The 27800-nt window shown below is 51.0% G+C and overlaps 1 protein-coding gene across 1 annotated transcript; it reads left to right on the top strand.

Moving 5' to 3' along the window:
* Positions 1-812: 812 nt before the first annotated feature.
* Positions 813-27800, top strand: COPG1 (COPI coat complex subunit gamma 1). The gene is made up of 24 exons (XM_038772417.1): positions 813-935; positions 4575-4627; positions 6383-6463; positions 6692-6763; positions 8809-8888; positions 10429-10504; positions 10664-10756; positions 11432-11518; positions 13683-13840; positions 13938-14071; positions 15308-15375; positions 15754-15942; positions 16870-16965; positions 17913-18156; positions 18912-18987; positions 19347-19450; positions 19898-20023; positions 20603-20671; positions 22013-22155; positions 24246-24417; positions 24954-25051; positions 25385-25523; positions 25914-26012; positions 26628-27800. Exons 1-24 carry the CDS (start codon positions 899-901, stop codon positions 26756-26758), a joined length of 2625 nt encoding a protein of 874 aa, XP_038628345.1. The 5' UTR covers positions 813-898; the 3' UTR covers positions 26759-27800.

The raw sequence follows: 27800 nt of genomic DNA, 5'->3' as shown, positions 1-27800 counted from the left end.
TCAATAAATACGATTGATTGATTGATTGCACACAGTGAGTGCTCAATAAATACGATTGAATGAATGAATGTTGCCATCTTGTACTTCCCAAGCGCTTAGTACAGTGCTCTGCACACAGTAAGCGCTCAATAAATACGATAGAGCCCCATCCAGTCTGTGAGGGGCCGGTGAGTCGCCCCGCTCTGCCCCCCAGAAACACTGTGAGATCCAGAACAGCACCTGTATATATGTTTGTACATATTTATTACTCTGTTTATTTATTTTACTTGTACATATCTATTCTATTTTATTTTGTTAGTATGTTTGGTTTTGTTCTCTGTCTCCCCGTTTTAGACTGTAAGCCCACTGCTGGGTCGAAAATGTCTCCACATGCTGCCAACTTGGACTTCCCAAGCGCTTAGTCCAGTGCTCTGCACACAGTAAGCGCTCAATAAATACGATTCATTCCTTCATTCAATCGTATTGATTGAAGAGGGGAAAGCGGCTCCGCCCGATACCCGCGAACAACTAAAGCCCGCTGTTGGGCAGGGACCGTCTATGTTGCCAAGCGCTTAGTACAGTGCTCTGCACATAGTAAGCGCTCAATAAATACGACTGAATGAATAAGGCCCACTGTGAGACTGACGCAGGCGCACTAACCCCCGCGCTAGAGGGCGGGCCGATCTGCGCAGGCGCATTAACCCCCCCGCCCCCTAGAGGGCGGGCCGATCTGCGCAGGCGCATTATCCCCGCCCCCGAGGGCGGGCTGATCTGCGCAGGCGCCATCTTGAGGGGGCCGCAGGGCGCAGGCGCAGAGCGGTGGGAGACGTGTCCCCGGGCCGAGGTGGCAGGAAGTAGTTGCTGTTGATCTCCACTGCTCGGTCGCCGTTGAGCCCCGGAGGGCCGAGATCCCTCCACAATGCTGAAGAAATTTGATAAGAAGGACGAGGAGTCCGGTGAGTTTGGGGATCAATCAAGCAATCAGTCGTATTTATTGAGCGGTTACTGTGTGCAGAGCACTGGACTGTTGGCAACATCTAGAGACAGTCCCTACCCAACGGTGGGCTCACAGTCTAGAAGGGGGAGGCAGAGAAGAAAACCAAACATACTAACAAAATAAAATAAATAGAGTAGATAGGTACAAGTAAAATAAATAAATAGAGTAATAAATATGTACAAACATATATACAGGTGCTGTGAGAGCTCACCTCCTCCAGGAGGCCTTCCCAGACTGAGCCCCTTCCTTCCTCTCCCCCCTCTCCATCTTACCTCCTTCCCTTCCCCACAGCACCTGTATATATGTTTGTACATATTCATTACTCTATTTATTTTACTTGTACATATCTATCCTATTTATTTTATTTTGTTAGTATGTTTGGTTTTGTTCTCCGTCTCCCCCTTTTAGACTGGGAGCCCACTGTTGGGTAGGGACCGTCTCTATATGTTGCCAACTTGGACTTCCCAAGCGCTTAGTCCAGTGCTCTGCACACAGTAAGCGCTCAATAAATACGATTGATTGATTGATTCCCTTCCCCACAGCACCTGTATATGTATATATGTTTGTACATATTTATTACTCTATTTTACTTGTACATATCTTCTATTTATTTTATTTTTTTAGTATGTTTGGTTTTGTTCTCTGTCTCCCCCTTTTAGACTGGGAGCCCACTGTTGGGTAGGGACTGTTTCTATATGTTGCCAACTTGTACTTGCCAAGCGCTTAGTACAGTGCTCTGCACACAGTAAGCGCTCAATCAATACAATTGATTGATTGATTCCCTTCCCCACAGCACCTGTATATATGTATATATGTTTGTACATATTTATTACTCTATTTATTTTACTTGTACATATCTGTTCTATTTATTTTATTTTGTTAGTATGTTTGGTTTTGTTCTCTGTCTCCCCCTTTTAGACTGGGAGCCCACTGTTGGGTAGGGACCGTCTCTATATGTTGCCAACTTGGACTTCCCAAGCGCTTAGTCTAGTGCTCTGCACACAGTAAGCGCTCAATAAATACGATTGATTGATTGATTGATGAGGGTGGCAACGCGGAGGCCCTGAATTCCCGAAGAGCTGTGCCACCTCCCGGGGCGACGAAGTCCACCCCGCCCAGTACGGTCCTGGGCCATGTAAGATGGGGAGCGGGGTCCCAGTTATTCTGTCACATGCGGTTTGGTGATATCATCATCAATTGTATTTATGTACTGTGCAGGTGGCAAGGTCCAACTTGTAGTTCCCAAGCGCTTAGTCCAGTGCTCTGCACCCAGTAAGCGCTCAATAAATACGCTTGAATGAATGATGGAGAGCTAATCCCAGCTGATGTTGGGGTTGGGGGTGGGGTGGGGGACCTTTCCCTTGAACGCCAGATTGCAAACTTGTACATATTTATTACTGTATTTATTTATTTATTTGTTTTACTTGTACATATCTATTCTATTTATTTTATTTTGTTAGTATGTTTGGTTTTGTTCTCGGTCTCCCCCTTTTAGACTGTGGGCCCACTGTTGGGTAGGGACTGTCTCTAGATGTTGCCAGCTTGTACTTCCCAAGCGCTTAGTACAGTGCTTGCACACAGTAAGCGCTCAATAAATACGGTTGATGATGAGGGCAAGCAACGGGTCTTTCACTTCTGTCGTATGTTTCCAAACGCATAGCACAGTGCTCTGCGCACCGGAAAGCCTAATGGGTGCTGTTGATGATGAAAAGTAGGTAGCTAGGTCAGATGACTGTTGTGTGAAGATGTCACACTTCTAGACTGTGAGCCCGCTGTTGGGTAGGGACTGTCTCTATATGTTGCCAACTTGTACTTCCCAAGCGCTTAGGACAGTGCTCTGCACACAGTAAGCGCTCAATAAATACGATTGAATGAATGAATGACCAGGCTGGAGGTGATGGCAGGCAGGGAGCTCAGGGATCCGATTCTGAAAGTGGAATCTGGGACGGGAGGGATGAGAAGCAGTGTGGTCTAGTGGAAGGAGCGTGGGTTTGGGAGTTGGAGGACCTAAATTTTAATCCTGGCTCTGCTAATTGTTTGCTGTGTGAACTTGGGCAAGTCACCTAACTTCTCTGTGCTCAGTTTCCTCAGCTGTAAAATGGGGATTCAAAACCTGTTCTCCCTCCTCCTCAGACCGTGAGCCCTATGTGGGACAGGGACTGTGTCCAACCTGATTAATGTGTATCTACCCCAGTGCTTAGAACAGCGCTTTACGCATTGTAAGTGCCGAGCAGATGTCGTCATCGTCATCATCATCAGAAGTGAAGAGACCCCTGTGACTGCCTTGTTTGTTCTCACAAACACACCCATGAAATGGGCGGGTGAGGTGGCAAAATCGGATGGGTAACTGATGGAGAAGCTGAAGACAACTGGTAGAATTATTCCAGTGAGCGTGCAACTGTTCAGAAGAACAAATCCTGACACACTTCTGAAATGTTCAGACCAGTTGCTCCTATTACTCTGTTCAGTAGAAATGTAACCAGTGCCTGAACTGATTATTATCATCATCATCATCATCGATTGTACTGAGCACCCACTGTATGCAGAGCACTCTACTAGGTGCTTGGGAAACATACAGTGGGAGTATATATCACGACCCCTGCCTCAAGAAGCTTATATCTAATACCAAAGAATTATACTAATTTAGATAAATTAGTATAATTGGGTTTGATTATCTTGTCTAGGCATGGGCTCAATTTGGTCCAGTTAGCTAAGCTTTTTTTTTTCTTTTCCTGATGGTCAGGCCTCAGGGAGGCTCAGTAGAAGTATTTTCCAAAATAACCTTATTTCAAATCATCTGTCTTCAGTTATATGTGAGTACATCTCTCTCCCCTGCCCTCCATGTTTCCCAGTATTAGTGCATTAGTGTTATTTGTGTCTCTCTGGTAAAATTACCTTTTGCATTTCTGCTGCTGTAGATGTATGTATGCTGCCCTGTATGTCCTACATTTGTGTACCTTACATTTTCATTCGAAGTGTGCTAGAGAAGTTTGTGCATAAGATCAGATCTCTCTCCTGTGTGTGTTATCCCTGAAGGGATAATTATTTCTCGACCTCTTTAACTGCAGAACTCTTTTGTGCCCCTCTTTGAATCTGCTCCCCTTCTGGCATCCTTGGTTCTTTCTCCTGCTTTTCCCATGCCATTTACAGCCTTCCAGTTTATCCTGAATGTTTTTGTTGCTTTGGGCTACACATTCCCCGCTTGGAGCCACACTCAGTCGGTAGGAAAAGGAATTGTGGGGCACCATTTCAGCAATACTGTTGACTTGCAGTGGAATAGCTGGTACCCAAGTTGGTACTGTTGACCTCCAACTTTTGGGGCTGGCATTTTCCCAGGTCCAGATCACAAGTACGGTAATTCTTTTTTTTGTCGGTCTTCACTTAGCAGTTACTCTACCCGGGCCAGAAAAAGCCTGCGTGCACACGGTCACAACTAGCAGTCTGGAAGGGAGAGTCAAGGGATTTGGTGGCAGCAATGACCAAATGACAGCTCCTTCTCTGTTGTACTCTCCCAAGCGCTTAGAACGGTGTTCTGCACATAGCAAACGCTCCATAAATACCCTTGATTGATTGATTTGGTGCTTATTGTGTCTTTCAGGTGGAGGCTGTAATCCATTCCAGCACCTCGAGAAGAGTGCAGTGCTACAGGAGGTAAAACTCGATTCCAGGGACTCGGTTTCTCACACCGCCTACCTCCCCACCTTTGCAGAACTATAGGCTCAAACAATCAGATCTTTAATATGTAAAAAGCTTCCGAAATGATGATTTCAAGTCTTGCGAATGGGGAATTCCCAACTGTTACCAACTGGTGGGCAGGGATGGTGTCTTGTGTTTCTGTTGTGTCTCCCAAGTGCTTAGTACAGTGCACGGCACTCAGTAGGTGTTCGATATTGGTTCTACTCCAGTGGGAGGATGAGACAGTTGAGGAAGGCACACTATCTGTAGAGTTTATCTGCAGGCTTGAAGTGGCTGATCCTAGGTTGATGTAAAGCTGACATGGATAGGTCCTAGGGTAGGACTTTTCTGAAAAGGTGGGAAAATGTCAGGTCTTAAACATGTACCTGAACAGATTTCTTCAAATTTAGAGAAAGCATTATGTAGCAGGCTCAGGAATCACCTTTGACTTATTATTTTGGAAAATCAGTACCCTCTCCCTGAGATGTGATTAATCAGTCATATTTACTGAGCACTTGCTGTGTGCAGAGCACTGTATCGAGCGCTTGAGAGAGTACAATGTAACAGAGTTGGTAAACACAACAAGCAGAAAATCTTCAGGGATGGCACTTCCATCCATTTCGTCCAGCAGATGTCTGCCCCGTTGTGATTGTTACCATTTGCCGAAGCCTATGGCCCCATCATTGGCTCTCACTAGTAGTAGTAGCAGCAGCAGCAGCAGCAGTGCACTGCCCAGGGTGCTTGGGAAATATAGAATAAAGAAGCGACACATTACGTGCCCACAAGAAGCTTAGACTCTAACAGGGGAGACGATCATAATATTTACAACTAGAAGGCTCAAAAATAAACTAAGCAGACATAAGTACGTAAGGGCTAAGGAGGTTGGAAATAAGCTCGTAAGTGCTAGAGTTTGGCCGAAGGGATGATACGGCTCAAGGTACTCGGAGATCAACTGGGGAAAGCTTGTTGGAGGAGGCGGGGTTTTAGGAGGCCTTTGAGTGTAGGGAAAGCTGTGATCTGTCTGATGTAGGGAAGGAGGGAGTTCCAAGCTGGGGAAAACAGTGTGAGTGGGAGGCGGGAGAATCGAAAGCAGAGGACAGGTAGAAGATTGGCTTGGGCAGTACGGATACAGTGAGAGAATAAATAGATGAAGAGAACAGACAAGGTAAAATGAGGCCATATGGGGCAGACTTGAAACCAATAGGAGTTTTTGTTTGATGCGGAAAGATATCGGAAGCCAACGGAGATCAGGGAAGGGACAGAAAACCCTGCATTGGGTTGGCGTGACGTTAATTTGTGGGAGGACTTAGAAGGCCTTTGGTTGAGGGGGGATTTGTTGACCAATAAAAGGGTGGGAACTTGCTGTGTCAGGGTCCCGCCTCCCAGATTATGTCAGGACGGCGAATCCCGACATGGCTAAAGTTGGAGCCGGGGGTTGGCCGGGCTTGTAAGTGGAATGCTTCAATAAAGGTAGACCTGTTGTAAACCGGGATTTTGGTGTGGTCCCTTTGGGAATTGTTACCTTCCTTCTGAAGAGGGGACAGTAAGTGGTCGGTAACAATGAGTGAGAAAGGAAACGAGCGTACAGTCAGATGAGTGTGCACATGCAGAGATGACAATAACAAGCACAAGTAAAGTAATATGTATACATAAGGGGTTTCATGAGAGAATGTTTTCAGGGTCAGCCCTAGTCCCGATTATAGTCTAATAAGATTTGCCGATCCTTTCCAGGCCCGGGTGTTTAACGAGACTCCCATTAATCCCCGGAAATGTGCCCACATCCTTACCAAGATCCTGTACCTCATAAACCAGGTAAAGGGGGGATGGTAAATGGGGATGAAGTTGGTTCTAAAGTCCTTGGTGGCCATTTGGTGGCCCGGGCTAGTGTTCCCTCTGCGTCTGGCCCCCACCACGTCCCTGTGGTGGCAGTCTCCTGGAGACGACCTGGGGTTAATCTGAGCTGGGAGGGATCGTCTAGGAGCATCAGCCTGGCACCTCTCCCCGTCAGGCAGTGACTTAATCTGTGTGGCTTTGTTGCAGGGGGAGCACCTAGGAACCACAGAAGCGACGGAGTCCTTCTTCGCCATGACCAAACTCTTTCAGTCCAATGATGTGAGTGCCCCAAGGCCCCAGTCTTCTCCAGCTCTCACCGGGCCTGGGGCCCTTTGTGTGAAAATCGGACACTGGCTGTAAACTGAGTCCTTCCGGGTTGGGAGCTGGGTGAAGAGGAGTGGGCAAGAGATGGGAAATCCAGGGGAGATCTCAATGAGCTCCACCCTGCACCCAACACTGTGTTAATTGTGGTGTGGCTTATGCGCTTTCTGTGTACTGAGCACTCTACTGAGCACTGGGGTCAATACTGGGTAATCTGGTTGGACCCAATCCATTCCCCACATGGGGCTCACAGTCAAGAGGAGAGGGAGAAAAGGTATTAATCCACACTTTACAGATGATGAAACAGGCCCAGAGACTTGCCCAAGGTCACATAGAAGGCTAGTGGTGGAGTTGGATTAGAACTCATGTCTTCTCACTCCCGGGCGTGTGCTCTTTCCCCTAGGCCAAGGTGTTCTGCCCCGATAGCTCCCGGGAGGGTCTGCTCTGCCTCACGACTGACAGGATGTGTCTGAATTTCTCAGTTGGGTGTTTTGGAGAGTCCTGCTTCCTGAAAGCTGCTGAGAATCTGTCCCCTGGTAGATCCATGCATAGCTTAGGTAGGCTAAGTCCATAGGTCAAAACCCTAGTGCGTTGGCCTGGCTCCAAGCTCAATCTAGCATATCTGAAATGGATTTGAGTGCCTCTGCAAGGCCCTGTACCCCCTGCCCTGTTTGCGGGTGGGGGGACAGCTCTCAAAAATGCAGGGCTTCAGCATACGCACGTCGCTACGTGCGTTGCATGCAGTGTACTATAACGACGTGGTATGGAACATTTTGCAGAAATCTGCCCACACTGAGAGTGTTTCTCTGGGGGTATCCTTGACCACCCTCCTGCCCCTTCTTTCCCCCCACCCACTTGATCCAAACCCTCTGCAATCCCCTCCCAGGTCCTTCTGAATACGGGCGCTACCTCCAAGCCCCAGTTGTCGAGGCAGAGTAGAGCGAGGCACTCAGCCATATCCATACCAGACAGGGGACAGACCAGCTGGAACCTGGATTGTCTGGTAGAAAAATGGATGACTGACCACCCTAGTTGGGGATGGGTGGGGTGGGGGGCAACCATACAGTGTAGGGGGGCTGCTGGGCTAACAGGAAGCATGACTTTGGGGACCCCTACCATGTATTTGCAGACATACAGCGGCGTGGTTGATCTCCGGGTTACTAGGACTACAACTGTCAATGTCCCAGAAAGGCCGGTGTGCCGGGGCACTGTGGAAGTGGGGGCAGGGCCAGGCAGAAGCAGAAATTTGTGGCCCATGAATACTCTCCCCTTGAGTCATTTGAGCGCTCACTTATGCTGGGCAGGAAGTTCATTTGGCTGAAAGTTGCACGCTTGATGGCATCCATGTGTGAAACTTATAAACTGGATGCCCCATTGGGCCTCTGAGACTCCTCCCTCTCAGCTGCCGTGCTAGCCGGGGTAGCACCCAGGTTGGGTGGCAGGAAATAGAGCTATCCTTTCCAAAAGGCTCCTCGTGACCCTCCCAGCTTTCTGGGATGGCCTACTAAGGAGTTTGAGGAACAGAAGCAGCAAGGCCTAGTGGAAAGAGCCCGGGCATAGGAGTCAGAAGTCCACAGTTCAAATCCCAGCCCTGCCACTCGTCTGCTGTGTGATCTTGGCCACGTCACTTAATTTCTCTGTGCCTCCGTTACCTCATCTGTAAACTGGAGATTAAAACTGTGAGCCCTGTGTGAGACATGGACTGGGATTCATCTGATGGGCTTTTATCTGCCCCAGCGCTTAGTACAGTGCTTGGCACGTAGTCAGCACTTAACAAATACCATAAAACAAAAACACCAAGACATTTTGCGGGGTTTGGGAAGGGGACGTTTTACTCTAGCTTTTATGATTTTTGCGAAGGATCTGGTTTTACGTATGCTACTAGATAGTCTGCAGCCCGACACACACACCAAGTTTGCGGAATGGGAGCCCCCCTTGTCCCTTTCTGTCTCTCTCTCGTCCTGATTTGGAAGCAACAGTATTGTTCCCTGTCCCTTCCCCAGCCCACTCTTCGCCGGATGTGTTACTTGACCATCAAAGAGATGTCCTGCATTGCTGAGGATGTCATCATCGTCACCAGCAGGTCAGTCTCTGAAACCAGGGACAGCTTCTTCCTTGAGCAGTGTTTCTTACCAGAAATAACAGAAACATTTCATGAAAGATGCCGCGGGACAATTTCTGCGGGACTGAATCTCTTTCCCCTCCCTCCAGCAAAATGCAGCTTCCAACACACACAAACCCACATCTTCCCACCAATCTTCTGACATGGAACAAATTGAGCAGGACCAAAGTTGACGGCAAAGAGATAAAATGGATGGCCTCAGTGATCATTATGGTTAAGGGCATGAATCAAGCCGTATAGCTGAACAGTTCTCCAGTCAAAATTTTTGGCTGTGTATTAAAAAATTAAGGCATGATTTTGAGGTTCCCCCAGGCTTATAAAAATGATGTTTACTAATGACAGTTCATTCTCCCTACTAATGACAGTTCATTAAAGGCAGGGAAATGTATGTCTTGCTTCTGTTGTACTTTTCCCAAGCACTTAGTACAGTGTATGGCACCCAGGGGAAATATATATAAATAGATAGATAAATAGATAGATAGATAAATATAATCTGCAAAGGTGAGATTTTCCCATCTCCTGCACTAAAGGAAAGATGAAGTCAGTCAGAAATTCCAGACTTGGTTCCTCGTGAGATGTCAGGAGAGCCAACTTGAGGACAGTCAGACTCTTCTTATAACACATTAAATTAAAACAAGGGGATAACTGAACAAACTAGACACCTATCATCCAGGAATCCAGACTGCCCAAGCAAATGTCCTCAGTCGATTACAGTCACCCACGAGGTTCTTACTAGCACAAGAGGGACAGGCAAAGCATTTTACTTTTTTTATGGTATTAAGCGCTTACTATGTGTCAGCACTGTACTGAGCACCGGCACATAATATCGGCAAAACCCCAGACGAGAGACATCATCATCCTCATCACCACCACCACTGTCGCCATTGTTGACCCGGCACCTGTTATTTGCAGAGGCCTATAGTTGGTATTTGGCGAGGAGACGGAAGAATTATAAAACGAGGAGTTTACAGTTTAATGGAGTGAGAAATGGTCGAATATACAATGGTTAAGATTGTCAGACTAGAGTTAAATAATGAACACAAGAGGGTCAATAAATTGTTGTTCCACTAAAGAAACATTGACTTGGGAGGGCAGTAGGGAAGGGAAATTTGCGAGTAAAATCTGAAAGGGGAATCCCTGAAACAGTCAGATTCCAAAATGGCCCGAAGAGACATGCAACCACTCTGGCTGCAGATGAGAAATGCTGCTCCAGAGGACAATGGCTACATTTTCTGGGCTTCCCTCTGAGCCCAGCTTAAGAATAAAGCCCCCTTGGCTCAGATTCCAGGACAGGCTTCTCTTGCCCACACCTGGATGAGCGGGACTGATGTCCAAGAACAGGATCTATCCTTTCTTTCACCCCAACACTTTGACACTTTAACAGCAGGTTGGGGGGAGTGAAGACCCACTAGGGGCAGAGGGCATGGAGTCCCAATGAGTAGTTCCTGAGGTGTAGCGGGGACGCCGAATCGAGACCCTGAAAGGTTCCTTTCTCCTGCAGTTTAACCAAAGATATGACTGGGAAGGATGACAACTACAGAGGCCCAGCTGTGCGGGCCCTTTGCCAGATCACCGACGTGAGTCCCGTTGCTGTGGGATTCTTCTCTCCTGGCTCTTCTGCCCCTCTTTCCTGACACTCATCTCTTGATCTCTGTGCCTCGACCCTTGGTTGGGGAGCTTGGGGGGTGTCTGTGTGTCCCTCCCTCTCTCACACCTTTCTGTCTCTTTCTGTTCAGAGCACCATGCTACAAGCCATTGAGCGTTACATGAAGCAGGCCATTGTGGACAAGGTGCCCAGTGTCTCCAGCTCTGCGTTGGTGTCCTCTTTGGTATGTACCTGCCGGCAGACCGGGGGAGGTTGAGTAAGGGTCCGAAGCGGCCTCAGGGAAAGGTGCGTCGGAAGGCAGAGGGGAATTCCCAGGTCTCTGCTGGTTCGATGTGGTTTGCCAAAGCAGCCAGGGACTCTAGGTTGAAAGAGCCCAAAGAGGCCTCGTAGTTGTGGAGAGACCTACACCAGATTTGGGTGTGTTAAGGAAAATCTACGGTCCAGTTTAGGGGCCCCGGAGGGGGCGGGGGGAGCCCACCGTTGGGTGGAGTGTTTGAAAAGCTTTCACCCCTGATGTTAATTCAGAAGTGAGATTTTCCTTGCCCCCTCCTGCAAGAAAGGCCAAGGATGCCCCAGTTTAATACAAAGATGGGCTGGTTGAGGAACCTCCTCCCCGTCCTACCTCCAGGAGGAATGACATTAAGGAAAAAGTGAATCTTTGTAGACGCAGGGAGGGCCGTGTCTCGTCCTGGTAGTTTGGGGCTCGTTTCCTCAGGTCACCATCCACTGGGGGGTACCTGGTCTCTCAGCTTTCATAACAGGAGTGAGGGTGTGGCCATCACTTGTGAGTGTAATGGGGAACCCCAACTGGGCCTCGGCAAGATCCCAGAGCTACTGTAATAGGGACAGATCCTCTGATTCCCCTCCCCTGCCCTAAACTTTCTCTATGTCCCCATAGCACCTGCTAAAGAGTAGCTTTGATGTGGTAAAGCGTTGGGTGAATGAAGCGCAGGAGGCAGCCTCCAGCGACAATATCATGGTCCAGGTAAGGAGGTGGGAACGGGCCCAGTGGTGAGGATGGGGGAGGCTTCTAGGCTCTTTGATCACTTCCTCTCAGGTGATTAGTACAGTGCCCAGTGGGCTCTCAATAAATGCTGTTTCTATTGCTACTGGTAGCCATGACCTCTCTCCTCCTCTGCCATCTCACATATGATCCTGCCTCCAGCCGTCCCATCAACACCTCAAACTCAGTGTTGTCCAAAGCTGGGCCCTTCATCTTCTTTTGCTTGGCACGTAGTAAGCGCTTAACAAATGCTATCATCATTATTATTTCCAAATCCTCTCCTCTTTTTAATGGTAGCTTTTTTTTTTAATGGTACTTGTTAATCGCTGGCTATGTGGCAAGCACTGTTCTAAGTGCAGGGGTAGGTACAGATTAATGAGGACAGACCCACTCCCTGTCCCACATGGGGCTCACAGGCTAAGTAAGAGGGGAAACATCCCCATTTTATAGTTGAGGAAACTGAGGCACAGAGAACTTAGGTGACTTTCCTATAATAATAATAATAATAATAATGGCATTTATTAAGCGCTTACTATGTGCAAAGCACTGTTCTAAGCAGTGGGGAGGTTACAAGGTGATCAGGTTGTCCCATGTGGGGCTCACAGTCTTAATCCCCATTTTACAGATGAGGTAACAGGCACAGAGAAGTTAAGTGGCTTGCCCAAAGTCACACAGCTGACAAGTGGCGGAGGCGGGATTTGAACCCATGACCTCTGACTCCAAAGCCTGTGCTCTTTCCACTGAGCTGCGCTGCTTCCTATCATAGTTGACAGCCCCACCCTCCTCCCCATCTCTCAAGGCTGCAAACTTGCTGTTATCCTTGACTCCTCCCTGTCTTTGAATCCCCGTGTTCAGTCTGTCCCTCAATCCTGTCAGTTGTTTCTCTGTGCCTTTTCCAGAATCCATGCCTCCCTTTCCATCCAAACAACCACCGTGCTGGTGACAGACTTTAGTAGACACATTCCCTGCCCTTGAGGAGCCCAAGCGCTCAGTACAGTGCTCGGCACACAGTAGGCACTCAAGCTCTATTGTTTGATTGGTTAAGTTTTCAGCCCTACTCCTGAGCAGCAGCATGGCCTAGTGGCAAGACCACGGGCTTGGGAGCCGGAGGAAGCGGGTTCTAATCCTGGCTCCGCCACTTGTCTGCTGTGAGACCTTGGGCAAGCCACTTAACTTCTCTGTGCCTGTTACCTCATCTGTAAAATGGGGAGTAAGACTGTGAGCCCTACATGGGACGACCTGATTACCTTGTATCTACCCCCAGCGCTTAGAACAGTGCTTAGCACATAGTAAGCGCTTAACAAATACCATAATAATAATATTATTATTATTATTAAGTACCCCCCTTCACATCCAGCACCCCCTCCACTTCCTCTTCAACTCAGCATCTCCCTTTCTCACACCCCCTCCACTCAGCTGCAGGAGACTGCTCCCTTGACCCAGTCCTGAAGGAACAGAGCAGCAACCAGAGTGGGAGAGAAGAGAAGCCGCAGTTGCTGCTGCCAGTTCCCCAGAGTTGCGCTGCCTGGGCTGTAGGGTCACTTCTTGTTGGACCCCTGGTCATCAGGAGCACAAACGCCCAAGAAGCGAGGGGCAGCGGCAGCAGCAGGAGCGGCTTCGCTTTTCACCCGCTTCGGCTGCTGCTGCTCCACTTGCAGAGTTCCTGCCTCGCCAGGCAGAAGCAGCTCAGCGGTAACGGGAGCTGCCGCTCTGGCTGCTGCCGTAACGGCCGTGTTATCCTCCGATGCCTTAAAGTGTCCCCAGGAGAGCACTTAAACTCCTGATCGCAAAGCCCTGAGCTAAGTAATGCTGCCAGGGAGGGAGGCGGCGTAGCCTCGGGTCAAGCGAGTGCTGGCCCGGGAGCCGGGAGTTCTAGTCCCTAGTCGGCCACTGCCTGTGGGCCTGACTCAAGGTCAGTGAAGAGGGTGAATAACCTCCCTATCTATCTTCATTCCTTTTCTGCATTTTGCTCCCGTGTCCTGCCTCGGTTTCCCTGTATTTTAAATGAGGCCCCACCCACCCTGTCCTCGACTCAAGAGGTGGGGACAGGTGAGGTGCCGTGTGGAAAAACTCTTCAGAGACCCACGGTGGAGTTACTGCTTCTGCCTGGTGTTGCCGACCCGCAGACCTGTTCTCTCTGCTGCAGTACCATGCCCTAGGCCTCCTCTACCACGTGCGCAAGAACGACCGCTTGGCCGTCAACAAGATGATCAGCAAGTTCACCCGGCATGGCCTCAAGTCTCCCTTTGCTTACTGCATGATGATCCGGGTGGCCAGCAAGCAGTTGGAGGAGGAAGACGGCAGGTGAGGGAGCCTGTTCCCCCCCCCAGGACGGATGTCCCACACTGTTCATCCCACCTGCTGTGCCCCGGCCCCGCCCTCAACTCCTCGTCTCTTGCAGCCGGGACAGCCCCCTGTTCGACTTCATCGAGAGCTGCCTGCGCAACAAGCATGAGATGGTGGTGTACGAAGCCGCCTCGGCCATTGTCAACCTGCCCGGCTGCAGTGCCAAAGAGCTGGCGCCTGCCGTGTCCGGTAACCCTGGGCTGAGGCGGGTACGGGGGAGGGCCGGGGTCCCTGGACCGCGGGGAACCACTTGGAGGAATCTAAGGGTGGCCGCAACCGACCTGTCCGTCTGACCTCTCCTGACACGCCGAGCTCGTCGGGTTTGATCCTCGTTGGGGTTGGAGGGGAGGATTAGCCGGGGACAGTAGAGTGTAAGGGTGGCAGTCAATCGGTCGTATTTATTGAGCACTTACTGTGTGCTGAGCGTGGTAATAATCATCATCATCATCATCATCAATCGTATTGAGCGCTTACTATGTGCAGAGCACTGTACTAAGCGCTTGGGAAGTACAAATTGGCAACATCTAGAGACAGTCCCTACCCAACAGTGGGCTCACAGTCTAAAAGGGGGAGACAGAGAACAAAACCAAACATACTAACAAAATAAAATAAAAAGAATAGATATGTATAAGGAAAATAAATAGAGTAATAAATATGTACAAACATATATACATATATACAGGTGTTGTGGGGAAGGGAAGGAGGTAAGATGAGGGGGATGGAGAGGGGGACGACGGGGAGAGGAAGGAAGGGGCTCAGTCTGGGAAGGCCTCCTGGAGGAGGTGAGCTCTCAGCAGGGCCTTGAAGGGAATAATAATAATAATAATAATAATATTATAATATAATATTATAATATTATTAATATTAATAATAATGGTTTTTGTTAAGCGCTTACTGTGTGCCAAGCACCAAGTGCTGGGGTAGATACAAGGTAATCAGGTTGTCTGTGTGGGGCTCACAGTCTTCATCCCCATTTGACAGATGAGGTAACTGAGGCATAGAGAAGTGACTTGCCCAAAGCCACCCAGCTGACAAATGGCAGAGGCGGAATTAGAACCCACGGCCTCTGACTCCCAAGCCCGTGCTCTTTCCACTAAGCCACGCTGCTTCTCAAGCGCTTGGGAGAGTTCAATGCAACAGCATTGGTAGACACGTTCCCTGCCCACAGCCAGCGGCCCATTGCCAGAGAGACCCCTCTTCTCCAAGAGGGGATTCAGGTTTAGATGGAAGAAGTCAGCTAGTCAGGGAGATCGGTGACAGAGTGACCCAGCTGATGGCCGGTGCGGGTGAAGACATTAAAAGCACAGCACAGTTGTAGCCTACTAGATCCAATTCCCGCGTTTCCGTCTCCGCAACTGTTATTTTTCCTGTTGGATCTCATTCCCTTGGCAAGGAGGCGAACCTTGCGTGTGTTTCTCCCCTCAGTGCTCCAACTCTTCTGCAGTTCCCCCAAGGCCGCTCTCCGCTACGCTGCTGTCCGCACCCTCAACAAGGTGGGAGCGTGTCCCGGGGCAAGAGGCCCCCGGGGTGGGGGAAGATTGGAAATCGGGCCTAGCTGAGTTGGGGAGACTTTCATGAGTTTTTCCTTGGGGCTGCTTCCTTTCCTGAGAAGACATGAGCTGCCGTCCCACCTGTTTCCACCCCCTGAGAAGCCAGATGTGTCTGTGGGGAGGGGGTGGAAAGGGGTGGGGACCGGGAGAGGAAAGAGCCCAATGGCAAGGATACAGCAGCCCACTATTGTAGCTGGTTTCCCGGTGATGAGAAGTGCTATTTGCCAAAAGGGACCCAACCATAGCCACAGGAACAAGTCTCTTGACAGGCACCCCCAGGACGGCCAGCTCCGTGACAGCCTCTTGCTCCCCCCAAAACAGGTGGCCATGAAGCATCCATCTGCCGTGACGGCCTGCAACCTGGACCTGGAGAACCTGGTGACGGACTCCAACCGCAGCATCGCAACCCTGGCCATCACTACTCTCCTCAAGACCGGCAGCGAGAGCAGCATCGACCGCCTCATGAAGCAGATCTCCTCCTTCATGTCCGAGATCTCCGATGAATTCAAGGTACCGGAGGATAAGATGACTCTCTTCGCAGTATCACTGAGGAGTAGAGACGCTACATGCACGAGGCTGAGACCGATTTAGGGGTTTTAACTCCTTGGGATTCACTCTGCCCAGTGCTTGGCTCTGCATGGTGGTTGGAGCTCAAAGGACGATGGCCAGGCAGAGGAATCCGACCTGGAGTTTCATTAGTTGCTCTCAGCCTTCACTCCAGGAGCCCCACTTCCCTTTCCCAGATTGTTGCGGGGAAGGCGGGCCAGAGAATTTATCCGTCACCACCTGGACCAGTCTGCCACAGAATCTTCCTGCGGTGGGGTTTTCAGGATGGGTGAGGCAGGAACTCGGGCTTTAAAGCCGAGGGGAAAACCCCTTTGAGTCATTCATTCATTCATTCAATCGTATGTATTGAGTGCTTACTGTGTGCAGAGCACTGTACTAAGCGCTTGGGAAGTACAAGTTGGCAACATATAGAGACGGTCCCAACAGCGGGCTCACAGGCTAGAAGGGGGAGACAGAGAACAAAACAAAACGTATTAACAAAACAAAATAGAATAAATATGTACAAATAAATAGAGTAATAAATATGTACAAACATATATACAGGTGCTGTGGGGAGGGGGAGAGGAAGGAGGGGGCTCAGTCTGGGAAGGTCGTGGGTTCTAATCCTACATCCGCCACTGGCCTGCTGTGGGACCTCGGACAAGCCGCTGCGCCTCTCTGGGCCTCAGTTTCCTCATCTGGCCAACGGTCCCATATAGGACGGGGACCGCGTCCGACCCCATCCCCCGGGACCAGTTTGTGGTCCAAGCAGAGGCAGAAGGGACTGAGGAGGTGGCAGAGTTTAGGGCTGGTGGAGCTACCTCCCTTCCCACGCAGCCTGACTCAGCTGTTGGGATGCTGCCCATTCATCATTTTCTCCATTTGACTCAGGTGGTGGTGGTCCAGGCCATCAGTGCCCTGTGTCAGAAGTATCCTCGCAAACATGCTGTCCTCATGAACTTCCTGTTCACTATGCTGCGGGAGGAGGTAAGATTACAGGACGCTAAGAACGAGATGCTCTGGTCTGGTCACGGACATAGCCGCCAACTTGCCGGGTGCCTTTGTGCTAGTTTCTTTTTCTCGGTGTCCTTCGCGCTCCCAACCTGTAAACTAAGAAGGAGAATCCCTGCCCTGTCCTGGCTTTTAAGAACATAAGATCAAGAGTGGTGCCGTGTCCTGCTTCACCCTTGGTCTGCCCAACCCAGTGTTCTGTCTCTTTCACATGGTCTCTTCTTAGAGGAGCAGGGGGTTATCTTCCCTACTTAACATGCAACAGGATGAGAAAGTGCAGATGCTATGGAAATGGAAATGGAGGCTAATAACAGTAATATAATTATAATGTAATGATTGTAACGAATGTGTCAAAGAAGCGGCTGGAAATCACCCTCAACCGAGGTGTAAAATGTTTGTGTTTTTTTTTTCTTTAAATGGTACCTGTTAAGCATTTACTCGTGTCAGGCCCCGAACTAAGCGCTGGGGTAGATCCAAGATAATCAGGTTAGACACAAGCCATGTCCCACAAGGGACTCACCGTATTAACCCCCATTTTCCAGGTGAGGTTACTGAGCCCCAGAGAAGTTAAGTGCCTTGCTCGAGGTCACACAGCAGACAAGTGACGGATCTGGGATTAGAATCTAGGTCCTCCTCACTCCCAGGCCCGGGCTCTGTCCACTAGGCCACACTGCTGCCTTCTATCTGTATTTTGGTTCCCTGTCTATGTGTCTTTGAGCTTCCACAGATGGCTAGAAAGTTTGGGGAGATGGGTCACTTGCAGACCAGTTAGGCCCGGTGCCGATACCCTGAAGCAGGACTTGGGGAATTTATTCCCCTGCTCTCCTGGCCGGCTTTGGAACCTAACGCTAGCTAATAACCGTCGTAATGATAAGCTAAGGGAGGAAGTGATCTCCTGTACCTGGCCCTCTCACCTCCTGCAGGGTGGCTTTGAGTACAAACGGGCCATTGTGGACTGCATCATCAGCATCATTGAAGAGAACTCGGAGAGCAAGGAAACGGGACTTTCCCACCTCTGTGAGTTCATCGAGGATTGTGAATTCACCGTGCTGGCCACTCGCATCCTGCACCTGTTGGGCCAGGAGGGACCCAAGACCAACAATCCTTCCAAGTACATCCGCTTCATCTATAACCGGGTTGTCCTGGAGCACGAGGAGGTCCGTGCAGGTGAGGCTCTGGCAGTGACAGAGCTTGGCCGGAGTGACTGGGGTGTAAGGAAAATGGGCAGCTCCGGTTCTGGGTCTCGGAAGCATCCGCTCCCCTTCCACAGGGGCACCACAGTCTGGCCTGGACCCAGCTCCCCGCCCTGCCCTGTGTCTCCTGGCCATCGGAGGGGCCCCTCAGGGATTCCCTTTCAGCAAGTTCTACTGGGAAGTCTGGTGTGCAGCCGGAACGAGTTAGGATCCCAGTAGCCACAGCGTTCCTGGCATCAGCTGAGTTGGAGGCCTGATGGACTTCCCTGAGTCCTGGGGGAGGCCGTGGACCCAGCGGCTGCCCTTTCTCTCTTCCTCCTCCCCCAAGAACAGCTAGGGTGGAGGGGCTGGTGGCGGGGTGGGAGGGTTGGTGCTTGGCAGAGAAGGGCAAACCCCTTTTCTCACCCTGAAGAATGGTGATTCCATTTCAGCGTCATTCCCAGTGCCTAGAGACCATAAGCAGAGTTAATCGTTCAACCGTCCCAGCCCAGATTCTCCTGGAAGAGAAGCCATCCAGCCGCAGTTTCAGAGTTTGGGGGGTGGGAACTGGGCTTCAGCCCTCAACCCCACACTTGGTGCCACCACAGTCTAACCTGTGACTTGCCCTCAAGGTATTTGTGCCACCAAAGGCCCGTTCAGGAGTGCAGGCAGCCGGGAGGCACACGTATATGCGTGTGTGTGTGTCCGCACCCGGGTGCCTGCTACCCCCATCTTGTGCTCTGACCACAGGTGCTGTAAGTGCTCTGGCCAAGTTTGGAGCCCAGAATGAGGAAATGTTGCCCAGCATCTTGGTGTTGCTGAAGAGGTGAGCTGCCTGGTTTCAGGGGTCAGGGACCTCTCCCCATCTTGAATTTACCAACCCCTAAAGTTGTGACCCTGAGGGACTACAGGGCAGTCCTCGCCCCAATGGGCTTAGCTGCTGGCAGCCTTAGGGGCTCCCGAGAGCCGAGAAATCCCCCGTTCCACACTGCCCGAACCTCGACGGTTGATGGCGTGTGATGGAAAATGAACCGGCGGACCCTGCTCACCCCAGGTGGGCCACAGCCTGCCCGAAGGGAGATGGGTGCAGCACGACCCCGGGTATTTTGACAAGAGCGATCCTGCCTGTGGCCGCACACCCCGGCGTACATTTTACCGCCGGGGCGCTCTGTGTCCCCCCTCCAGATGTGTAATGGACGATGACAATGAAGTGAGGGACCGAGCCACCTTCTACCTCAGCGTCCTGGAACAAAAGCAGAAGGCTCTCAATGCAGGCTACATCCTAAATGGTAACGCTGACCCACTGGCACGCAGGCCCTTTGGGACTGCGTGGAACCAGGTTCCTGAAGACTGGAAGCTTTGCGCTTCAAGCCCTCTCAGCTTTGTGCCTCCAGGGCTGCAGCTCCCCCATCGATTTTTAACCCTTTGGGTCTTGATTGGCCTGCTGAGCCAGTGGGACAAGTATGACTCCGAAGCGAGAGCATTTTTGGAAAAGCAGCCCTTGGACGTCCATTCCTAGCACCTCGGTAACTCTGAGGGGACCCGTTTCTCTCCCAGAAGCTGCCATCTGAGATCCCTGACTGGGATGTCGGCGGTACAAAGGACTCAGGAGCAGGCCTCTTTTGGTCTGTGCGACTTGAGGGAGGGAGGGCGGCCTGCTCCGGCTTTGGAGCAGACGGAGTGGGCGAGTGTGTCTGTTCTTGCATCTCGCTAATCTCTCTTCCAACTGATCTCAGGACTGACCGTGTCCATCCCCGGCCTGGAGAGAGCATTACAGCAGTACACGCTGGAGCCATCAGAGAAACCCTTCGACCTGAAGTCCGTTCCTTTGGCTACTACGCCCATTGCGGAGCAGAGGACAGGTGTGGTGTCTTCAGCTCCCTTCAGGGAGGCTAGACTAGTCTAAATCCCAGGGGTCACCGGAGTCTCTCTGGTGGCGTAGAAGCTGCTAACTGATGATCGGGTGCCGGGAGAGGAGATTAACCCAATCTGCGCCCATCTCATTGAGGAGGAGGCTGGTGGACAATGGGGCTTATATCCCCACACGGTGGCCTAGTGGAAAGAGCATAGGCCTGGGGATCAGAGGACCTGGGTTCTAATCCCAGCTCCTCCATGTACATGCTGTGTGACCCTGGGCAGGTCACTTAATTTCTAAATGCCTCAGTTCCTTCCTCTGCAAAATGGGAATTCACTACCCGTTGTCCCTCTCCCTCATACTTACTGTGAGCCCCATATGGGACCTGATTACCTTGTATCTGCCGCAGTGCCTAGTCCGGTGCTTGGCAATAGCAAGCCTTAAACAATACCACAGTTGTTATTACCCCCATCCCATGGCCTCCCAGAATTCCTGGGCAGGGACACCAGTGTATGACAGGACCTTAGTAAGGCTGCTGTGTTATTCCTGCAGTTGATGCTGGCCTGTATGTTTTTTCCCCCTGCAGAGAGCACACCCATCACAGCGGTCAAGCAGCCTGAGAAAGTGGCAGCCACAAGGCAGGAGATCTTTCAGGGTGAGTAACGGGGTCAGGGATGGTAGACAGGACGAGACTGTCCAGGCCAGGTGACCTACCCATCACGCTGCTGGTGGGGGAGGAGGAGGGCTTTGGGACAGCTGCTCCAGAGTGGTTGGTGTTCTGTCAAGAATTCTCAGCCTGGGGTGCTGCAGCACTATTTGAGGGCCCTGAAGGGGGGCTTGCCAGCGCTGGCACAGTGTATAAGTTTTGTGCTTCTCTATCATTGTGGCATTATTCATACTAGCCTTCATTAGGCACCTGCAATATGCTAAGCGCCGGGGAAAAGATGCAGTAGCGGACGCAGTCCCAGCCCTCGAATAGTCTGGGCAGGGATGATAAAACACCTGGAAAATAGTAACAATTTTTAAACTATAATTTACGCCATCTTTTCTTGAAGAGACAACTCACTTTGATACCTAACCAAAACTAGAGGAGTTTTAAGGGCGTATACGTAAAATGGAAAAATCCCCCCCGTCGAGCTGGCCTCCCTTCCGTCGTCCTCTGATACTCCCCATCCATCTTGCCCCTGAATGTGAGGCCCTGTGGCCTCACAAGTCCTAGCAACCCTGAGGGACACCTGTGTAAGCCAACCACGCTGCACGGGTCCAGCCGTACCCCCTTGGAAGGAAAGTTGGTTGGTTTTGGGGGCTGGCTGGACTCGGGCTCAACTCCAGGACCTTCAGTTTATGCAGTTTCTCTAAGCACACTTTCTGGCCACTTCCCCGATCCTGGCTGACCTTCCGCCGGGTCCTGTCAGTCACAAAAACCGAAGAGTCCCGAGCGGGATGGCCTGACTGACGTAGTGCGGCTGGAACCTCAGGAGAGTCGGGATGGGGTTGGCCTCCCACAGGCCTGAGCGGGAAGCCACAGGAGGCCCCAGGCAGCGGTCATCATCATCATCATCATCATCAATCGTATTTATTGAGCGCTTACTGTGTGCAGAGCACTGTACTAAGCGCTTGGGAAGTACAAGTTTGCAACATATAGAGACAGTCCCTACCCAACAGTGGGCTCACAGTCTAAAAGGGGGAGACAGAGAACAAAACCAAACATACTAACAAAATAAAATAAATAGAATAGATATGTACAAGTAAAATAAATAAATAAATAGAGTAATAAATATGTACAAACATATGAGTGTCCTCCGGAGTCAGAGTCGCTTAAGAGGGTGACACCCTACCCAACCTGGGTGTGATTTATAGGTCTCTGGGCTGACTGAAAAGGGAGTCCTCTCAGACGGTTTCATCCTAGAGAATTTGCGGGAAGTCTTCTCGGGCTGTGATTTGGGTGTGGCTTGGGCAGGGTAAGGGGAAAAACTAAGGCCCCTTTGGATTTTAGAGCAACTGGCAGCAGTGCCTGAGTTCCGGGGGCTGGGTCCACTCTTCAAGTCTTCATCGGAGCCGGTGGCCCTGACCGAATCAGAGACGGAGTATGTGATCCGCTGCACTAAGCACACTTTCACGGGCCACCTGGTCTTCCAGGTAGGTATGATGGTGGGTTGAGGGCCCGGGGCCGTCTGCTGCTGAAGCAGCTGCTGGGTTTGGCCTGGAGAGTCCCTCAAACTAACACAGTGGCAGTTTGTTTTTTGTGTTTATTTCATGACTAGCTGACTCTCTCTGGTGTTTTCTCTGTCGCTCTCCTAATCTCCTCTTCAATTCTCACTGTCCTTCTCAGCCCTAAATGTCCCTCTCCCCCTTCCCGGTTTATCACTGTCCTCCCATCTTCCTTTGTCTCAACCTTTCTTCTTTGTGGCCCCTCACTCCCCCTGACTGCTTACCTCGGGTTACCCCTTACCGCTCTCCTGCTTTTGAAGGACTCATCTGTGCCTACTGGCCCCAGGCCACACTGTCTGCCACTCACTGGTGGCAACCCACCCCACTTTTTGACCACCCTCAGCTTCTCTGTCGTGCTGGACCACCCTACCCAAATCCCCGCCATGCGAAGCGGACCGCTCAACTTCAGCTGCCTGCCCTACTTAGGCTCCCTCCCGGTTTTTCGAACCTCCCAGGCGCCCCACTTCGCAGTTACACCAAGCCCACGCACGTGTGCTTTTAGGACACCTCCTCCCCTAACCCAAGCTTGAAAGATTTATTCAGTCGCATTTATTGAGAGCTTACTGCGGGCAGAGCACTGTACTAAGCGCTTGGGAAGGACAAGTCGGCAACATATAGACACGGTCCCTACCCAGCAGTGGGCTCACAGTCTAGGAAGAGGTCCAAGCAAGTCAGGACTCTGAGAAGGCACCCCAGAAGGCTGGCCCAGAGCCCACTTACCGAGATATCTATATATCTATGTATATAGATATATATATATATAGATATTATATATATATTTGCCAATTGCCTGAACTCTTGAACTGTGATGTGACTCAGCAGAGGTGATAAGCACATGAAATATCAACAGGTGGTGCTGCAATCCCAGCCAGGGAAATGGATTTAACTCAGAGCGCTATCATGGGTGTGGCGAAATCGAGTCCTGGGCACGGCGGCAGTGGCCATCAGTCCCTGTTTTTGTTTTGTTTTTAATGGCCTTTCAGTGCTTACTATGTGCCAAGCCCCGCTCTAAGCGCCGGAGTAGGTACAAGGCAATCAGGTTGGCCCACGTGGGGCTCCCAGTCTTAACCCCCTTTTTTACAGATGAAGTAACTGACACACAGAGGAGTTAATTGGCGGGCCCGAGGTCACACAGCAGAAGAGTGGCAGGGCGGGGATTAGAACCCGTGTCCGCTGACTCCCAAGCAGCCACGCTGCTTCTCTAGTCTTGCCGCTTCACTATACTAAGCACTGGGATAGATACAAGCGCTGAAGCTTGTAGAGAAGCAGCGTGGCTCAGTGGAAAGAGCACGGGCTTTGGAGTCAGGGGTCATGGGTTCAAATCCCGGCTCCGCCAATTGTCAGCTGTGTGACTTTGGGCAAGTCACTTAACTTCTCTGGGCCTCAGTTAATGGGGATTAACTGTGAGCCCCCCGTGGGACAACCTGATCACCTTGTAACCTCCCCAGTGCTTAGAACAGTGCTTTGCACATAGTAAGCACTTAATAAATGCCATTATTATTATTATGCGCTAACCAGGTTGGACGCAGTCCGTGTCCCACACGGGGCTCACGATCTTAATCCCCATTTCCCGTGCTCTGGCCACTAGGCCATGGTGGGGCTGATATACATCGCCCGGGATATACCGAGGGACAAGCCCAGCTTTGTAGTCATCACATATACCCACAGAGGAGGGATCCCAACCACGGTGCCAGAATCCCTACTACTGTTCAGTGCAATGAGAGGAGTGGTAGTGGAGTAAGAAAACGGCACAGCAGTTTTCTTATTCATTCATTTATGAATTCAACCATATTTATTAAGCGTTTGCTGGGTACACAGCATGGTACCAAGCATTTGGGAGAGCACAATATAACAGTAGTCCACCGTCACATGAAGCAACCACCCAACTGTAGGGGAAAGGGATCTGATTTAGCACTAGGGATGCAAAAAATCCTGGAACTGTTTAGCCCAGCATCTTTCAGGTCTGGGCCCATGCCCAAAGCGGTGACTCTAATCAGTCCTTTTCCTTCCTGATCCAGTTTGATTGCACTAACACCCTCAATGACCAAATCCTGGAGAATGTCACAGTGCAGATGGAACCCACCGAGGCCTATGAGGTCCTGTGTTACGTTCCTGCCAAGAGCCTGGCCTACAACCAGCCCGGGACCTGCTACACGTTAGTGGCGCTGCCCGAGGAGGACCCCACTGCTGGTGAGCACATCCCCAAGCGCCGCCTCTAAGCTTGCCGTGCGATCCCTTCCATCGGAAGTGGAGGGGGGGGGGGGACACTGGGGCTTGGGGTGTAGGTGGCACCTGGAGCGTGGGGGAATGCTGAATCGGATCTGTGTCCTCCAGCCTCCCAAGTAGACTCTGTTGCTACAGCTAGTGTGTGAACACCCCCCCCCCCACCTAGTTCAGCTCCCAGTTACTGAAGTTATCAAACCCCTCGCTCTATTGATGTCGTCTCCACCACACAGCTGTCTCTCGAGTTCTCGTTACTGCGAGACCAGGTCTGTTGGAGCTGCGTCTGAGAAACATATATGGCCTCTATAGCCCCGTGGCCGGGCCCTAGGGCCATAGCTCCCCATACTGGCTTTTTCTCAGGACAGAGCAGAATCATCGAAACGAGCCCCAAAGTCAGTCTCCCTTCCTTCCCCCGCACCACTGCCCTCCCACCCCACGGCGGTAACGTGCCCCTGGTCGAAGAGGCCATCGTGGTTGGCTGCATGTTGATACTTGTCCTACAGTGGCCTGCACTTTCAGCTGCATGATGAAATTCACTGTCAAGGACTGCGACCCCAACACCGGGGAGACAGACGACGAGGGCTATGAGGACGAATATGTGGTGAGCTGATGGAGCTGATCCCAAAGGACTCCAACTATAACTGGGGCCCTTGGGAAGGGCACCTCCCTCTAAGAAGGGGATGACTTTTCGTACATGGTGGGTTGCTTCCATCCTCAATGGGGTTCAGGGTGGATAGGACAGATTGGTGAACAGTCAGGCAGTTTGGCACCAGACACATCTTAGTGCCACCCGTTGCCGGAGCCTGCGGTAGCTGAGCAACTTCTGGTCTGAGGCTTGCCCCGTTAAATGGCTTCCTCCCGGTTCCAGGAACAGGAATTCTGTTTTCCTGGGTACTAGGGCTGGGCTTAATCCCCCCTCTCACCCTGATCGCAGCTGGAAGACCTTGAGGTGACAGTGGCAGATCACATCCAGAGGGTCTTGAAGCCAAACTTTGGAGCTGCTTGGGACGAGGTGGGCGATGAGTTTGAAAAGGAGGAGACATTCACCTTGTCGACCATCAAAACGCTGGAAGGTAAATCTCAATTCCCAAGCGCACTGCCTGCCTGCCTCTTAGACTTTCAAATCACCCCAGTCAGTGCCAAACCCCAGAAGGAAAATTATGCTCTGCCGGCTTTTTTTTCCCCCCCTCCTGCCCAAAGAGCCCAAGAAACAGCGCTCTTTTACTGGCCATTGCTGTTAGTCAAGCTATAGACTCAGGGGAGTATGTGAGGAGAAAGGGGATCGATCAATCAATGGTGTTTATTGAGCACTTACGTGCAGAGCACTGTACTGAGCACTTGGGAGAGTACACTACAACAGAATTAGCAGGCATGTTCCCTGCCCACAGCAAGCCTACAGTCTAGAGGGGGGAGACAGGCACTAGAGGAGGGGATCTCTGACATAACCAGGTATTTGTCTTCAGAGGCTGTAGGTAACATCGTGAAGTTCTTGGGGATGCAGCCATGCGAGAGATCAGATAAAGTGCCCGAGAACAAGAATGCTCACACGCTGTTCCTGGCTGGTGAGTGCCCATTACCAGCTGGGGAGGGATCACCGGTTGTGGCCCCTGGGAGCAAGAATCTGGTCAGCAACCTCCTTCCACTTCCTTTCCCTCCGAGCGGTAAGAAGTCGATCCCCGCCGCACCAGGAGAGAGAGCGCCGAGTTAACGGTGACATTTGGAAACTGAGGAACTGGTTACTCTCTGGAGGCGGTTCTGCTTCACTGCCCTGCTCCCCGCAGCTGGCCGCCCCGCCGGCCGCACAACCGCTTCCGCCTCCGCTGTCAGAATCAGTCTCGTGAGACACCTGTTGTCGGAAGCTTTGGTCGGGGGCCTTCCCCACCGGCTGTATCTTCCCTTCGTTATTACCGTTATTACTGTTGATGTTGTGTTCTGGTACTGAGTATTTCGCTGTCCCGAGGATGCCCACCAAGAGGTTGGCAGACGGAAGCCTGAGAGCATCGGGCTCTGGGGTTCTGCCGAAGCCCTTCTGGCCACCTGGGGTTATGGGCATGGGGTGTTGTATTTGTCCCTCCAGCTCCCGTTGGCTCTGGCTCTCTAAAGGAAGTGCCCTCCTGTCTCCTAACTTCTCCCTTGGCTTCCCTCTCCTTCCTTCTCTTCCCCTCTCTCCGTCTTAGGAGTGTTCCGGGGCGGTCATGACATCCTTGTGCGCTCCCGACTGGTTCTGACCGACACGGTGACAATGCAGGTGACTGCCAGGAGCAGTGAGGAGCTACCTGTTGACATCATCCTGGCTTCTGTGGGCTAAGGAGTCTTCCCATCTGGCCCCCTCCCCTGTCCACTGACACTACAGCTGTGGTGGGGAGCTGAACATGGAAATTTCACTCCCTGAATTATGGACACCGACTGGGAAGTCATCCCCGTCCTTGGCCACTTCTTTGCTGAATTTAGAAACGTCTAGCTTATTTTTGTTTTGTCTACTTTTTAATTAGGATTATTGCTAAGGCCCAGAGAGAACTGGTTTGTCAGTTGACTGTTCAAACCTGCTGAGGTGGCCTTCAGATGAATAAAGTTACCGTACATCCTGTCTGCGAATCCTGTGATTTCACAAAGCCATTCCTTCCTCGCTAAGCAATTGCTGAAGTTCACATGGAGCCTCCAGCCACCCCTGCTTGCCTTCACGTAATTAGGACTGAACTTTCAAAGTGTACAGACAAGTCCGAAGGAAGAAGCTGAAGGGCCCCGGCCTTGCTACCCATATTTAGTTACCCTAGGAATGCTCCCCTGTGTTGGGGGGAATATGTCTACCAACTCTTGTCATATTGTACTCTCCTAAGCGCTTCGTACAGCGCTCGGCACACGGTAAGGGCTCAATAAATAAAATGGATTGATTTGGGGAGGGAGGGCAGGGAAAACCGACAGCAGCCCCACCTGTTTCCCCAGCTACTCACTTCGAGTCCTATGCGTAATTATTCCCTGTGCTTTATTCATTATCATTAACGTTTAATGTTTAGGTGCTTTCATCCCCTTGAGGCTCAGTGTTTTGGTTTTGGTTTTTTTCATTGGATCCAAGATCACCGATTGCTGGGTGAGGTACAGTTGGATTAGAAAGTGCCATTTGCTTTCCCTTCCCCAGCTGCTGTGTGGGCCATGGAAGAGACAGCACTGTTAACTGGCATGGAAGTGGGTGGGTTATAGCCAGTGCCGCTTTATAACTTTGACGGAGATTGGGGAAAAGTAGGTGAGGCCTTTTCTTCGGAGAGGTGCTTGTCAATACATTCTGCCTGTGATTTTTTCTACGCAGAGTGAATCAAAATGCTGCAATATTAAAAATATGTCTGCTAATGATT

The sequence above is a fragment of the Tachyglossus aculeatus genome, chromosome X1, assembly GCF_015852505.1.
Source record: "Tachyglossus aculeatus isolate mTacAcu1 chromosome X1, mTacAcu1.pri, whole genome shotgun sequence".
In the NCBI taxonomy this organism is placed as follows: Eukaryota; Metazoa; Chordata; class Mammalia; order Monotremata; family Tachyglossidae; genus Tachyglossus; species Tachyglossus aculeatus.
The sequence above is the reverse complement of the archived record's forward strand: the minus strand, read 5'-3'. Positions and strand labels throughout refer to the sequence as shown.